General features: G+C 34.8%; 1 protein-coding gene across 2 annotated transcripts in view; it reads right to left on the bottom strand.

Annotated features, from left to right (window-relative positions):
* The window catches only part of LOC139945805 (type-1 angiotensin II receptor A-like), a 32,535-nt gene that overhangs the window by 10,762 nt on the left and 7,617 nt on the right, over positions 1-14,156 (bottom strand). The window contains exon 2 of one of the 2 annotated variants that reach the window (XM_071943243.1): positions 11,041-11,196. Coding sequence is in view for 1 of the 2 variants with exons in the window: in XM_071943242.1 (XP_071799343.1) it covers positions 11,052-11,063 (12 nt within the window). In the remaining variant the exon portion in view is untranslated. The remainder of the gene's footprint in view (positions 1-11,040; positions 11,197-14,156) is intronic. The other variant, XM_071943242.1, reaches the window with a different exon arrangement.

Below are 14,156 nucleotides of genomic sequence, written 5' to 3'. Positions count from 1 at the left end.
GAATTCGAGACCTCAAAATCAAATTCTGAGGTCTCGAAATCGAGTTGAAATATTGTTGTGTGAGAAACAAAGTCTTTCTCGAAAACGACGTTATTCCGAGGGAACCGTTTCTCAAAATGTTTTACACCTATCAACATCTCTCCATTGATCGCTAAGTAAGTTTTTATGCTAACAAAAATTTTCAGCAAGGGCCAATAGTATTCAGTGCCTTTAAGAAAAGGCTGACAGTCCCCACGATGCCATAAGATATATTCGCGATGTCAAGATGACTTGAGGGTCCATTATCTACCAGTTAGAGTCCACTTTACTACAGCTATAGACATTCACAGTTACCATCGATATCGAGGTAGATGGAAGAATGAAGTTGTTGATCAGTGATGACTCGGTGAGGTCAATATTTGTTAAACGAGGGACACGGTGCCCACTTATCATTGTATACAGGTGTTCGCGTGCGTTGATCAATCCATGAGTTGTTGTTAACAACTACTATAGCATATTTACTGCTACTTAAAATATATAGCCTCGATGCTATAAAGTTCATGTAATGCGCTAATATATTTTTAGAAATTGAACATTATATAATTTGTTGTTGCTAACAAAACAATTGCTGGAAGTGTAAGCACTTTATGTAACCCACTATACGCAAAATGACAAACCTGTAAAAGTTTCAGATCATCTGGGTCACTATAAAATAGTGAAACCCCCATTAAACAGGTTGGGGAACGCAGAGCATCAACAAACTGGAGTGTTCTGGGGATGACACGGGATTAAGACTTGAGTCAAGTCTAGGGTCTTGACTATGGTCATGTGTTATGATCACCATTGCGATCCTCTCCTTTGACCCCGTTAACATTCCGACAAAAATAACAGCTTATACCCTTTAAATTATCATCAATTGGACAAAATCACCTGCAGTTGCAACTGGTTTTAATTGAATCGAGTGAATTTCAGTTGTAAGCTATAATTGATGACATTTTAAATCCAAGCAGAATTCAATATGAGTTTGTGGACAGTCACACAACTTCGGATTCAAAATGGACGCGATCTGAATAATTCTTTAATCCTTTCCAACTTTAAAGTCATCCATATTTCGTGGAATGAATGAAGGTGTGAATAATGGATGAGGTTTTCAACCTAAACCACTGATCTCTATATTATACTGACAGCATGGTATAGAGGTTAGTGGTATATACCCGGTAATCCGTCCCCACGAGGCATTACGCTATATTATTGTGAATGTATTTCCATATCAATATATAATGCATTTGAACGATTCTCAGCACAATAATAAGTTTTCTTCATATTCCAATGAAATTGCAAGCGTGATGACCACCTCCACCGAACGGAGCATACAACAAAATATTGCAAATTCAAAAAAAAATATGAAGCGCAAAATTAATATTGCTGCTTAGCAATTAGCAAACCCGTAACCAGTATTGTACATATTTCCCTGCCCGCTGTAACATATTTCCTTGCAAGGTAAGCCAATGCAGGGAATACGTTTTACAAAAGCACCATGCAGTGGTTAACAAGATGCTGTGGCGCAATTTGCTGCCAATCAAACCAGGAACACTTGGGTGAACCCTTTCTCTTATCAATAAGTGCACTGGGTTCATAAACGTGCGTTACACAGCACACGGGGCCAACGGCTTTACGTCCCATCCGAAGGACGAAGCGTCTGAATTCGGTGCTCTTAACCGCTCGGACATGACAATTCCTCTCCTCGTGTTGTATTTTGGCTTGTAAACCGTTTGAGTCCTTAGTGATGTGTTTCTTCTTTCTCAAAGAAGAAAACAAAATAAAAAATTAATAGTTTGAATGTGAGTTTACCACTAATAAAACATACCACTAATAGTCTGGTACCGACATGGCACGTTTACAAAGCTCGTGTAAACATAGGAAACAACACACACATGACGATTATTAAATTTTGAAGACTCAATACATTTATCGATATCAACTAAGAAAAACTGCGTCTCTGCAAGGTATTTGCGACACCTTCATATTCCTATGTGTGTTGTAAACGGTGTTTGTTCAAGCTTAACTTGGCAGTAGACTAATGAAGACGTAAATAATTCCCTAGAGGATTGTTAATGGACGAACGTTTTACATCTATGTGAGTTTCATATTAAAATTAATACAGCACTGTATTTTCTCTTTCTAAATGTCTACTTCTTAAAGCTGTCGTTGTCTGCAACATTCGAGGGGCCACTTTATGTGGCTGGGGAAGTAGGCTTTAAATAATATCAAGCCATGAATGGGATTCATACTATTTGGTTGGCCTTGAACAACTGCTTAGTGTGTAATAAAATAGGCTGAGACTCCAGAGCTTTGTTTAAATTAAATTCTGAATATGAAGACATTATTTATTTACCAATGCGGGCAACAAAAAAGGGAATTCAAATCAAAAATAAGATTATATCAATATGCGTCAAATAATGTTAGCCAATATGAAATGTTTGTCATTGATATTAAACATGAACAACTTTCCCATGAAATGGGAAAGATTGGGTCAATGCAAACAAATTTGAAATCGATTGATTTTAAACCAATAGTAATCACTCCTTCCTCAGGTTAATTCTAGTTTTGGTGTTTTGTAATACCCCCCCACCCCCTATATTTAACGCAGTATGTGTGCCCTTAAATGCAAAACTGCCTTACGATTGGTGTTTTGTTTCGTTTTCCTTTCTTTCCGAGAGATCATTTCCATTCTGTCCAGGCAATTCAGTTTACTTTGAAACTATCCCCATATTATGAACAGTCCAAATCAAAGAGATTCAATTGATGACTGTTACTAAATATGTTATTGGTCAACACAATATGTCTTAAATGTCGAATTTGTGATCTCAAATAACAGAGGAGAGGGAATAAAAGATGTTGTTATAGTCAATTTGCATTTACATTTAAATTGGCGTTGGTAATTTTCCTAAGGCAAACCAAACTCTGCTTCACCAACTGAGTTTATTAAATCCTTCAGCAACTTCTAGCCTTGAGAACTTCGACAACAAACTCATAGAATGTAAAAAGAACCCTATTTTAAGACCTACGGGTCATTCACATTCGTACACGTCACTAAGAAACAAAGGTTTATTGAAGATTATTTGAATGGAAAAGACCCACAGGTTGGATGTAACGTCTTAGCTAAATTGGCTGTCTAGAAATTGATTAGATTTTACTGTCTGAAAAGATCAAAATTTAGATTGGATTATAAAACACATTGTTTAATTGCAATTTGTGGCGATGCATCATAGGGAATCTCCGTCTTATATTTCAAATCTCCTTGTACTTTATGCCCCCTCTCGCACTCTTCGTTCTTCTGCTAAGTCCCTTTTAACTATTCCTAAGACTTCCTCATCATATGGCGATCGTGCCTTTTCCACTTGTGCTCCCAAACTTTGGAACGCTCTACCTAACAACATCAGGCGCTGTAGTTCACTTCCATTGTTTAAAAACATGCTTAAGCCTCATTTATTTAAATCCTCTTACACTTAGCTCATTACATGTCTTGACAGTAGATTATTCATTGTATAATTTTGTATTATGTTCTATGTTTCTTTTTTGTTGTATGTATTGTTTTTTTGTTCTGCGCCTCGGAATAGGGTCTTGCACACTAGATAGATGGCGCATTATAAATGCATTATTATTATTATCATTATCATTATCATTATCATTATCATTATCATTATCATTATCATTATCATTATCATTATCATTATCATTATCATTATCATTATCATTATCATTATCATTATCATTATCATTATCATTATCATTATCATTATCATTATCATTATCATTATCATTATCATTATCATTATCATTATCATTATCATTATCATTATCATTATCATTATCATTATCATTATCATTATCATTATCATTATCATTATCATTATCATTATCATTATCATTATCATTATCATTATCATTATCATTATCATTATCATTATCATTATCATTATCATTATCATTATCATTATCATTATCATTATCATTATCATTATCATTATCATTATCATTATCATTATCATTATCATTATCATTATCATTATCATTATCATTTTCATTATCATTATCATTATCATTATCATTATCATTATCATTATCATTATCATTATCATTTTTATTATCATTATCATTATCATTATCATTATCATTATCATTTTCATTATCATTATCATTATCATTATCATTATCATTATCATTATCATTATCATTATCATTATCATTATCATTATCATTATCATTATCATTATCATTATCATTATCATTATCATTATCATTATCATTATCATTATCATTATCATTATCATTATCATTATCATTATCATTATCATTATCATTATCATTATCATTATCATTATCATTATCATTATCATTATCATTATCATTATCATTATCATTATCATTATCATTATCATTATCATTATCATTATCATTATCATTATCATTATCATTATCATTATCATTATCATTATCATTATCATTATCATTATCATTATCATTATCATTATCATTATCATTATCATTATCATTATCATTATCATTATCATTATCATTATCATTATCATTATCATTATCATTATCATTATCATTATCATTATCATTATCATTATCATTATCATTATCATTATCATTATCATTATCATTATCATTATCATTATCATTATCATTATCATTATCATTATCATTATCATTATCATTATCATTATCATTATCATTATCATTATCATTATCATTATCATTATCATTATCATTATCATTATCATTATCATTATCATTATCATTATCATTATCATTATCATTATCATTATCATTATCATTATCATTATCATTATCATTATCATTATCATTATCATTATCATTATCATTATCATTATCATTATCATTATCATTATCATTATCATTATTATTATTATTATTATTATTATTATCATTATCATTATCATTATTATTATTATTATTATTATTATTATTATTATTATTATTATTATTATTATTATTATTATTATTATTATTATTATTATTATTATTATTATTATTATTATTATTATTATTATTATTATTATTATTATTATTATTATTATTATTATTATTATTATTATTATTATTATTATTATTATTAATGTCGTGTGCATACGAACCTATAGTGCAACTTGTGAATAATGAACATGAAGCAAACGTGGTTCAAAACGGGATAGAGTTGAAATACCACAACCTCAACATTCGTATAGAGTATAGAAAACAAAGCCCATGCACGTCGCTACATTACGGTACAAAACAAAATGTCATCCCAACGGTAAAGTTTGTTTAATATTGGATATTGGACATTGGATATTCACGTGAGGTCAAAGTCCAATATCGATGTACAAGGTAGACATTCACTTTACAAACATATAGGTGAAAGTATAGTGTCCATATATCGAAAAAGAACTTTAGCATCCACTGTACAAAGTTAAACCCATGTAATGTATACAATGTCCAGTATCGAAAAAGAGCTTTGATATCCACTGTACAAACCCATGTGAATGTACAATGTCCAATAACGAAAAGGAACTTTGATATCCACTGTACAAACCCATGTGAATATCCAATGTCCAATAACGAAAAGAAACTTTGATATCCACTGTACAAACCCATGTGAATGTACAATGTCCAATATCGAAAAGGAACTTTGATATTCGCTGTACAAACTGTGAATGTCCAATAACGAAAAGATTGTTCGATATTTCGCTGTACAAGCCTATGTGAATGCCCAATGTCCAATATCGATAGAAGGTATACATTCACTGTCACCGTCAATGCATCATGCGTGCTTTTAAGGGGAGGTGGGCATACAATAAGGGCAGATTCAGCAATTTACAGGTTTGAAGCCAATTAATCTAAGCATTGATTGGTTCAAACACAAAATGACTGATTCGCAACATTTCATTTAAGAAACGCGATGAATTTTATTGGCCTGAAAATGATTTTGAGATTGAAAGATTCGTTTCTTGTAACACGAGAAATCCATCAATTTAACACTCATTTAGTACGAACTAGAACAACTGGATATTATGAGAAGTTCTGGGGATCCTACCCGATAATTTCATGGCTATTTAAGTATTTTGGCACAATCGGTATTTATTGCATTGGTTCACTCACTTATGAATGACTAAGGCACTGATTTTCTTTATCCCTTTTGACGAGACTTGTGTCCGACCGAGTCACACACACAGACAAACTCAGGTTTTACCATATCCATGGTAAAGAGGCACACGAAGGACGGGTTCATTTCTACAAGAAAAGGGGCACCAAGGCAATGGCCATGAGAATTCTTGGAGGTAATTGCCTCCGCAATCACGCATGTACATGGTGGTAAGAGCATGTTTCAAATGGACTAGTTTTGTTTAAAGGCAAATTATCAATTTGTTTGGGGGAACTATAATATATGTTATAAAAACTACGTGGAAACTTAATTTCGAAAAGGTAAAAGGTGACTACTTATTTTAATGGGAATTTCACAGGTTGATTTTATGGTGTATTTGTTAAGAACATTAGTGGAAAATATTCTTGTTGCTATATTATTTATTAACTTGTTGTCTGAATCGGGTTTTGGAACCTAGAGGATGAAGATAAATTCAAGCCCTCACCAATGCCATTGTAATCCAGTAGAATTCGACGGACAAAAGAATATGACCTTGTGTTATAGTCACCATACAATCCGCAAATGGATAAAAAGAAAATGCACAAAAATGGACCCCACATAAACAAAAAACATTGTACGAGAAATGAATAGCATTGAGTTGCTTTCAGATCGGAAAGCACGTAAGATTATACCACGGACCTTGGGCACTCAATGTGTTCTTTACTCACACGAGGTACATTTTGTACAACTTTACACCCTTGCTACAATTTACCCAGCGACCCTAGCTAAAATTTCTCTTGTATGGGAATTATGGACACCAGGTCACGAAATGGGGTTAGATATTGTAATTGCTGAATGAAATTTGCTCAAAGTATAACGTGAACGTTTGAAAATTGGTCTTCGAAATGCTATAAATTAAGATGGTTATCTTTCATATTTTTAACAAGATAAATGCAACATTTATTCGACAAATTATTGGGAAAAAAACTTCGGATTTTTCAGGAAAAGCATATAATTTTCTCTCATACGCCTTTTGGTTTTTAATGCTGATTTACGGATGCCGTAAATCAACCGTTAATATCATTCCTACCCATTGACAGTATTTATTGGTGTGAGCAAGATATATCAACGACTATTTTATGTTGTGTTAAACAATGTCCGTGAAACAAATTTCACTGTAATTGTTATAAATGCTGCCTGGCAAACCAACGTCAGATTAAAGGCAATGGTTACGCAAAGTTCCTGTATACTTGCGTCGTTATGGTTCAACATTGGCAGCAATATCCAAGCGCGTGGCACATCACATCTCGAGTACATACTTATGTGGTACACGTAATGTACTGCATTAGTCAACTAATTGCCAAATTACCGTGACACTGTTTACGCTTAATTCGTCGCGGCTAAAACGTTTATCAGACCTTTAAAGAACTGGACACTTTTGGTAATTACTCAAAATAATTGCATAACAACTTACTTGGTAACGAGCAATGGAGTTGTTGATAGTATAATACATTGTGAGAAACGGCTCCCTCTGAAGTAACGTAGTTTTTTAGAAAGAGGGGTTCGCACCCAAATTAAAATACTTCAGGCCTTTTATTATGTAGGCCTATCTGAAAACACACAAATTTGTGCAACAAGAGTGTTTTTCTTTCATTATTCTCTTGCAATTTTAATGACCATTTAAGCCCAAAAATTCACAAACTTTTTATTTTATGGAAAGTGAGAATACTGATCTTTGACAAACTACCAAACGTGTCCACTGCCTTTAATTTGTAACGTTGAGTGTCAATCACAACCAAACTGCTACATTATCGCGAGTTTGTCTGATCTGAACTAAGTGGTTAGGAACGCTTTATTTTGTCACTGCTAAAACGTTTACAGGGCCGTGTAACGAGCAATGAGGAGTGTCAATCAATTCAAACCGACGGTTCTCAAATGAGTTGCCTCAAAAATCAACAATAAGCAAATAAATAATATCTAATTTACAATAACTTTTAAAGAATAGCTTTTACAATAACAGAGTACATTTAAATTTCTAAGAAATGCTTTATCACACGCAAAAAACTGTCAATATTGTACAATGTATATTTTCCAATCAATTATTCATTTAACTGTTTGACGACGTAACGAATACACACACATTGTATTCGCCCAAAAAACTATTGACCTGATTGCATAATTATTTTTCACATCCAAACTTGAAAGTGATGTTAAAATAAACATCATCAAGTGCATATTTGAAATCCCGCTTAAAACACTAACAGCTGACTGGAAATTACAGCAGGTTTTTTGCCAAATATTTATAGGCCTACTTGATTTCCTATTATTTCATAACCAAATGATCTTAAAACTACACAGGCTTGTGAGTTTGTCCAAACTCACTGGAACTCCAAACTCACTCGGTGGCTACTTAAAAGTCCTAGGCCTACATTACCTCGTTTTCTAAAGCAACTACGAGATCAAAATGCAGTATAATACTTACCGTAGTATATGAGCTCGTATTAGACGCAAATAACCTTGTGATGTCGCAAAGAACCTTGTTATGTCTTCACAAATGTCTTTACATCTATTAGAATGTCTTTACTGTTTTCATTAAGTTAAGACGGGCTATAATTTCAGTCTATACACCGTACACGTTGCTCGCCCTGCTATCTGGTGAGAATGAATGAGTAAGGGGTTTGTGTTGCCTTTTATATAAACTGTCGGAGGCAGAGGCAGTGCACACACACCTGAATCCATCACTTTCTACAGTCAGTATCAAGAAGGGGCGGGCCGCTACAAAATGACAAAGATCTACTTGGATGTTTTTTTATATGAAACAAATAATGATTGTTTTTCATTCGTGCAATGGTAAGAATATTTGTATTCGTTGAAAGAAAGAATGTTCTATTCAACTCAGCTCCGCCTCGTTGAATAGAACGTCCCATCTTTCACTCATAAACATATTTGTACCATTGCACTCATAAACATTCATTATTTGTATAACACTGGTAGTGTTTGGAAACACTCTTTGCCTTTGGGATGTCGCGTATCTTAAAAATTTGTCCATGATTAAATTCCCATCGGCGTGGTCCTTTGGAAGACTTTCATAATAATAATAATTGTACTCATATAACGCCTAATATCTTAAGGAGAAAGTCTCTCAGCTCAGAAGACAAAAGAGAAAAAAGACTACCTTCCACCAAACAGTGCTGCAAAAGTAGTTATTAAAAAGCAGGACAGTTCGTTTCAGAAGGGAGTTGAGTCTCCCGGATTCCGAAAATCAACTCCGCGGTAATAGAATATAAAGCAAGATAGTCCTCCAAAGAGAACACAATCTACCTAGCAAGTAGATATACACATGGTGTTACCGTAAACCAAATTGATACCTCACCACCATGTAATGCCTTTTAATCCCGTATTAGGAAAAACTACATATGATTTGAGAACAGTTTTGAAATGTTTAAAGACATTGAACACTATTGGTAAAATTGTCAAAGACTAGCCTTCACAGTTGGTGTATCTCAACATATGCATAAAATAACTAACCTGTGAAAATTTGAGCTCAATCGGTCATCAAAGTTGCGAGATAGCAATGAAAAAAGAAAACACCCTTGTCACACGATGTTGTGTGTTTAGATAGTTGATTTCGAGACCTCGAGTTCTAAATCTGAGGTCTCGAAATCAAATTCTTGGAAAATTACTTCTTTCTCGAAAACTATGGCACTTCAGAGGGAGCCGTTTCTCACAATGTTTTATACCATCAACCTCTCCCCATTACTCGTCACCAAGAAAGGTTTTTTGCAATAATTATTTTGAGACCAATAGTGTCCACTGCCTTTAAACGATGGCAGCTTGTTCTGTAAAGAGGAGAGATTTGACTTTAGGTCTCATACCGCTACCAGCCTGATACATCATAGAGGCAATGTATAGGCAACTTTGTTTCCACGCTCCTCCCTCTGTCCCTCTTTATAATTTTAAAATGACATCTTGTCCCTCAAGGAAGTATACTGCCCCCAACAAGAATTATCAGATCTGTTAGTATTACTACCAAAGATTGTTGACATATTATTATTTGCGTCGTAGCATGGCAAGAAAATGCATACAATTTGCTGGTACAATAATTGATTGCAAGATGGAATCTCGATGATGATGATGAAAGATGACGACAAAGTGATGGGGATTATCGAAAAAACAAAGTGATAACACAATATTGAAAAACATGTGTTTGCCATCGACCTAGCTCCCACCCCCCACCCCCACCCCCCCCCCCCCCCCAATGAAAATTTCTGGTGTGCGAAAAGGTCTTCTATATTGAATGTACCGCTTTAAGTAGAGTGCTAGTTATTTCCAATGGCAGCAGTTCCATTCTACAACAATCGACAAGACGGACTCGTGACCTGGAACCATAATGCATGTGTTGATCTTGGTTCTCACTGGACCGCGAGAGAAGACCCACCATTTTGATCTAGTCAGAACAACCTCGTTGCTTCGCGAGACTTCTGTGGTCCCTTGAACTTGAAGAGCATCACACAAGTTTCTCAAGTTGTTCGTTTGTCAGGATCTTGGAAAAAAACTATTTTCATAAACTTTGCTGCGATTTACACGCAATTTGTTCGATTAAATTTAGATTTATCACTAGATATAAAGTGCTTTTGAGCAGCCTGTTTTAGGGTCATGTGATTTGCAAAATCCCATGGAAATTATACTAGTCATAGCACCATCTATTGACGTTATGCATTATTTTTATAATGTGTACTTTTAAATGTAGGTTGCTACACCCGCAACACAATTACCAATATCAATAATATGAAGTTTTTTGTTCATGTATCATCATGTACTAGGGCTACACCAAGAAAAATTTAGAAAAAACACACAATTTTTGTCTTACCTTTAGCCGCCCCTATCCATTTAATAACAAGGCACGGACTTACGTAACTCTTACGTGAAATTCCATCAGGGCTAAAGAAGGACCATCATTGTTTCGTTAATTACTCCCTGTGTGCTGAGGTGACTAGCCAGTATCCGGTGAATGTTTGCAAACGTGGACGTAGTCAAACTTGGTTTGAATACTTCGTTGATCGTTGAAGCTTAAAATAGGAAAATATTCATAAAGAATGTCACAAATTTTGAATGACCTTACGCAGCTACTTATATTATTCATTTTTGTGAGCTACAATCATAACAAATGTTCAAACGCAAACGTGTATTCATTAATACCTCAGACAGTTTTGCTATTCCTATTGGAGGAAAGCGCGCCACGCGGGGGTGTTGCATTGGATCGGACGAGTTGGTCTATAAAAAGCGTTTTAAACCGTTTGTTAAGAAATGTATATGGTTAGAAAGATGTTTTAAAAGTAGAATATAATGATCCACACAAGTATCCCTCAAAATTGCACGGTTTTCTTTTTACGTCGCGAACTATCACGGTCGGCCATTTATGGGAGTCAAAATTTTGACTCCCAAAATTTTGACTCCCATAAATGGCCGACCGTGTTACTGGACGAGGTAAAAAGAAAACTACGCAATTTCGAGGCATATTTGTGTAGATCATTGTATTCTACTTTTACATCATCTCTCTAACCATATGCATTGTATAACAAACGTTCACAAAACGCTTTTCAAAGACCAACTCGACCGATCCAAGGCAACGTGTTCCTTTAAACTGTCGTTTAAAACCTTGCAAGGTTCGGCTCGGGCCTTAATCGCACGACCCTACCAGTTTTAAACGGCAGTTTAAGAACTCGTTGCTACCCTCTTATCCCCTTTATTAAAAAAAAAAATCAACACCCAGTTAATAGCCACATGGCACTACTAGGATGGAGAGGACGTTATTTGAAAGTCAAAACAAAATTCGATTAGACAGTTAAACGAATAATTTCTTGCAAACGTTTCAAGCCAACAACATTGTGGAGAAAACTTGACACTGAATGAGAGGGGACCACGCCCTAGAGGTAAGATCCTGTTTAGTAACTCATTGGAGCAGCTAAGACGCAGCTAAGACAATTACATTGTATTTTAATAACATTTGCACCAACTATTATGAATTTAAGGAAATATAATACATTGTAAAAGATTATGCTACACTAAAATGAATAGATCAAAAGAAATCCACTTATAAGCAACAATGTTAAAAAACATTCAGATAACGCGATCACTTGTATGTGGTAGCGCCCTCAAACAAGTTAAGTTGGTCAACCAAACGGGATCAGATAATACTGTGCAAGTCTCGCGGAAATCTCGCGCATATCCGAACCTCCGGGACCATCATGGTCCCAACTATATTGAGTTTTACGTGGGGGTGATTTTGTTTCGTTAATATTTAGTTTAACGTAGTTTATAACCATGAACAATGTGATTGGAAAAGACTGCAGGGCTAAATGCAAACACCAGTGTGGCAGGAGATCCCGTCCCAAGGAGATTCTGTCCTCCATAGTGGCTAACTGCTTTTGATAGCGCCCTCTTTTGATCCTCCTACAGCCCATATCAATTTCCAATGAGGGGGACAGCATCCCCTTGGACACCGGCCTTATTCCCGTCAACGCTGCATTTAAAATATTATTAGTCTCCCCCACAATACATTTATTTGTCCCTTAACAGAGAAAAATTGAGTGAATCATAATTCATAAACCTATAACAAAATTTAAAAACAAACAAAAAATAATGATTCGCAGTAATACAAGCTCCCTCTACGGAATAATTATTTCGTGAGTGATTATTTCGATGAGGCTGGTTTACGTCTGTAATTAATCCCTTCGGGGTGATATGATGATAATTAATTAGGTATTCTGATAAGCAATTACCTTCTCGTATTGACGGAACGTGAAAACAAGGCACAAATAGCCCTCCCCGGGTCACAGATATTTTTACCACAAGTAATTTGAAGGGGAAAAAAAGGAAAACAAACAAAAATTGAATCGCAGTTATGCAAACCTCCCTCGGGATCCAAGATTGACGGAATGATTATTTCGAGGAGTGATGATGTCAGTTTGCGTTTGTAATTAATCCCTTCAGGTGATATGATGATAATAATTAGGTATCTGGTGGTAAGCAATCCCTCTCCTCTTATTGACGGAACGTGAAAACAAGGCACAATCCCTCACCCGAGTGCGAATTTATTTTCCAAACGACATTGCAATATATTTTTTCCCCTTTCACTTTCCGTCAAAATTACGTCATAATGAAATTGGCCAGCTCTTTTACCAAATCATTTCAACGTCGCTTGGGGAAAAAAATTTACCCCCCCCCCCCCCGGGTCACAGATATTTTGTACAATCACCTCTGGTCACCTTCGGTAATAATTGTCAAAGACCAGTCTTCTCACTTCGTGTATACCGATGCGTTAAAGATATTGTTTTAGTTTCCCCCAAAAAACATTTATTTGTCCCTTCACAGAGAAAAATTGAGTGAATCATAAACCTATAACAAAATTTAAAAAGAAACAAAAAAATAATGATTCGCAGTAATACAAGCTCCCTCAACGGAATTATTATTTCTAGAGTGGTTATTTCGATGAGGCTGGTTTACGTCTGCAATTAATTCCTTCGGGGTGAGTGTGAGGATCACCACATTCACCCCGAAGGGATTAATTACAGACGTAAACCAGCCTCGTCGAAATAATCACTCTCGAAGTAATTGAGGAAGAGGTAATTTCTCATTCAAATGTTAAAAGACTTAATCTGAAGCCGAAATTCACAAAGTTGTGCAACAAAATTGTCTTCTCATTCATAATTCTCTTACAACTTCGATGACCATTTTCACAGGTTTGTTATTTTATGCATATGTTTAAAAAGTACACCAAGTGAGAATACTGGTCTTTGACAATCACCAAAGGTGTCCAGTGCCTTTGAGTGTACAGGGTTGAATATCTGTGACCCGGGGAGGGCTATATTTGTGTCTTGTTTTCACGTTCCGTCAATAAAAGGAGGAGTTGTGTGCTTCGGCTTCAGATTAAAGGCAGTGGACACTAATTGTCAAAGACTAGCCTTCACAGTTGGTGTATCTCAACATATGCATAAAATAACTAACCTGTTAAAATTTGAGCTCAATC

Source organism: Asterias amurensis, chromosome 13, assembly GCF_032118995.1.
Source record: "Asterias amurensis chromosome 13, ASM3211899v1".
Classification (NCBI taxonomy): Eukaryota; Metazoa; Echinodermata; class Asteroidea; order Forcipulatida; family Asteriidae; genus Asterias; species Asterias amurensis.
Note: the sequence above shows the minus strand (reverse complement) of the source record. Positions and strands in the feature narration are given on the sequence as shown.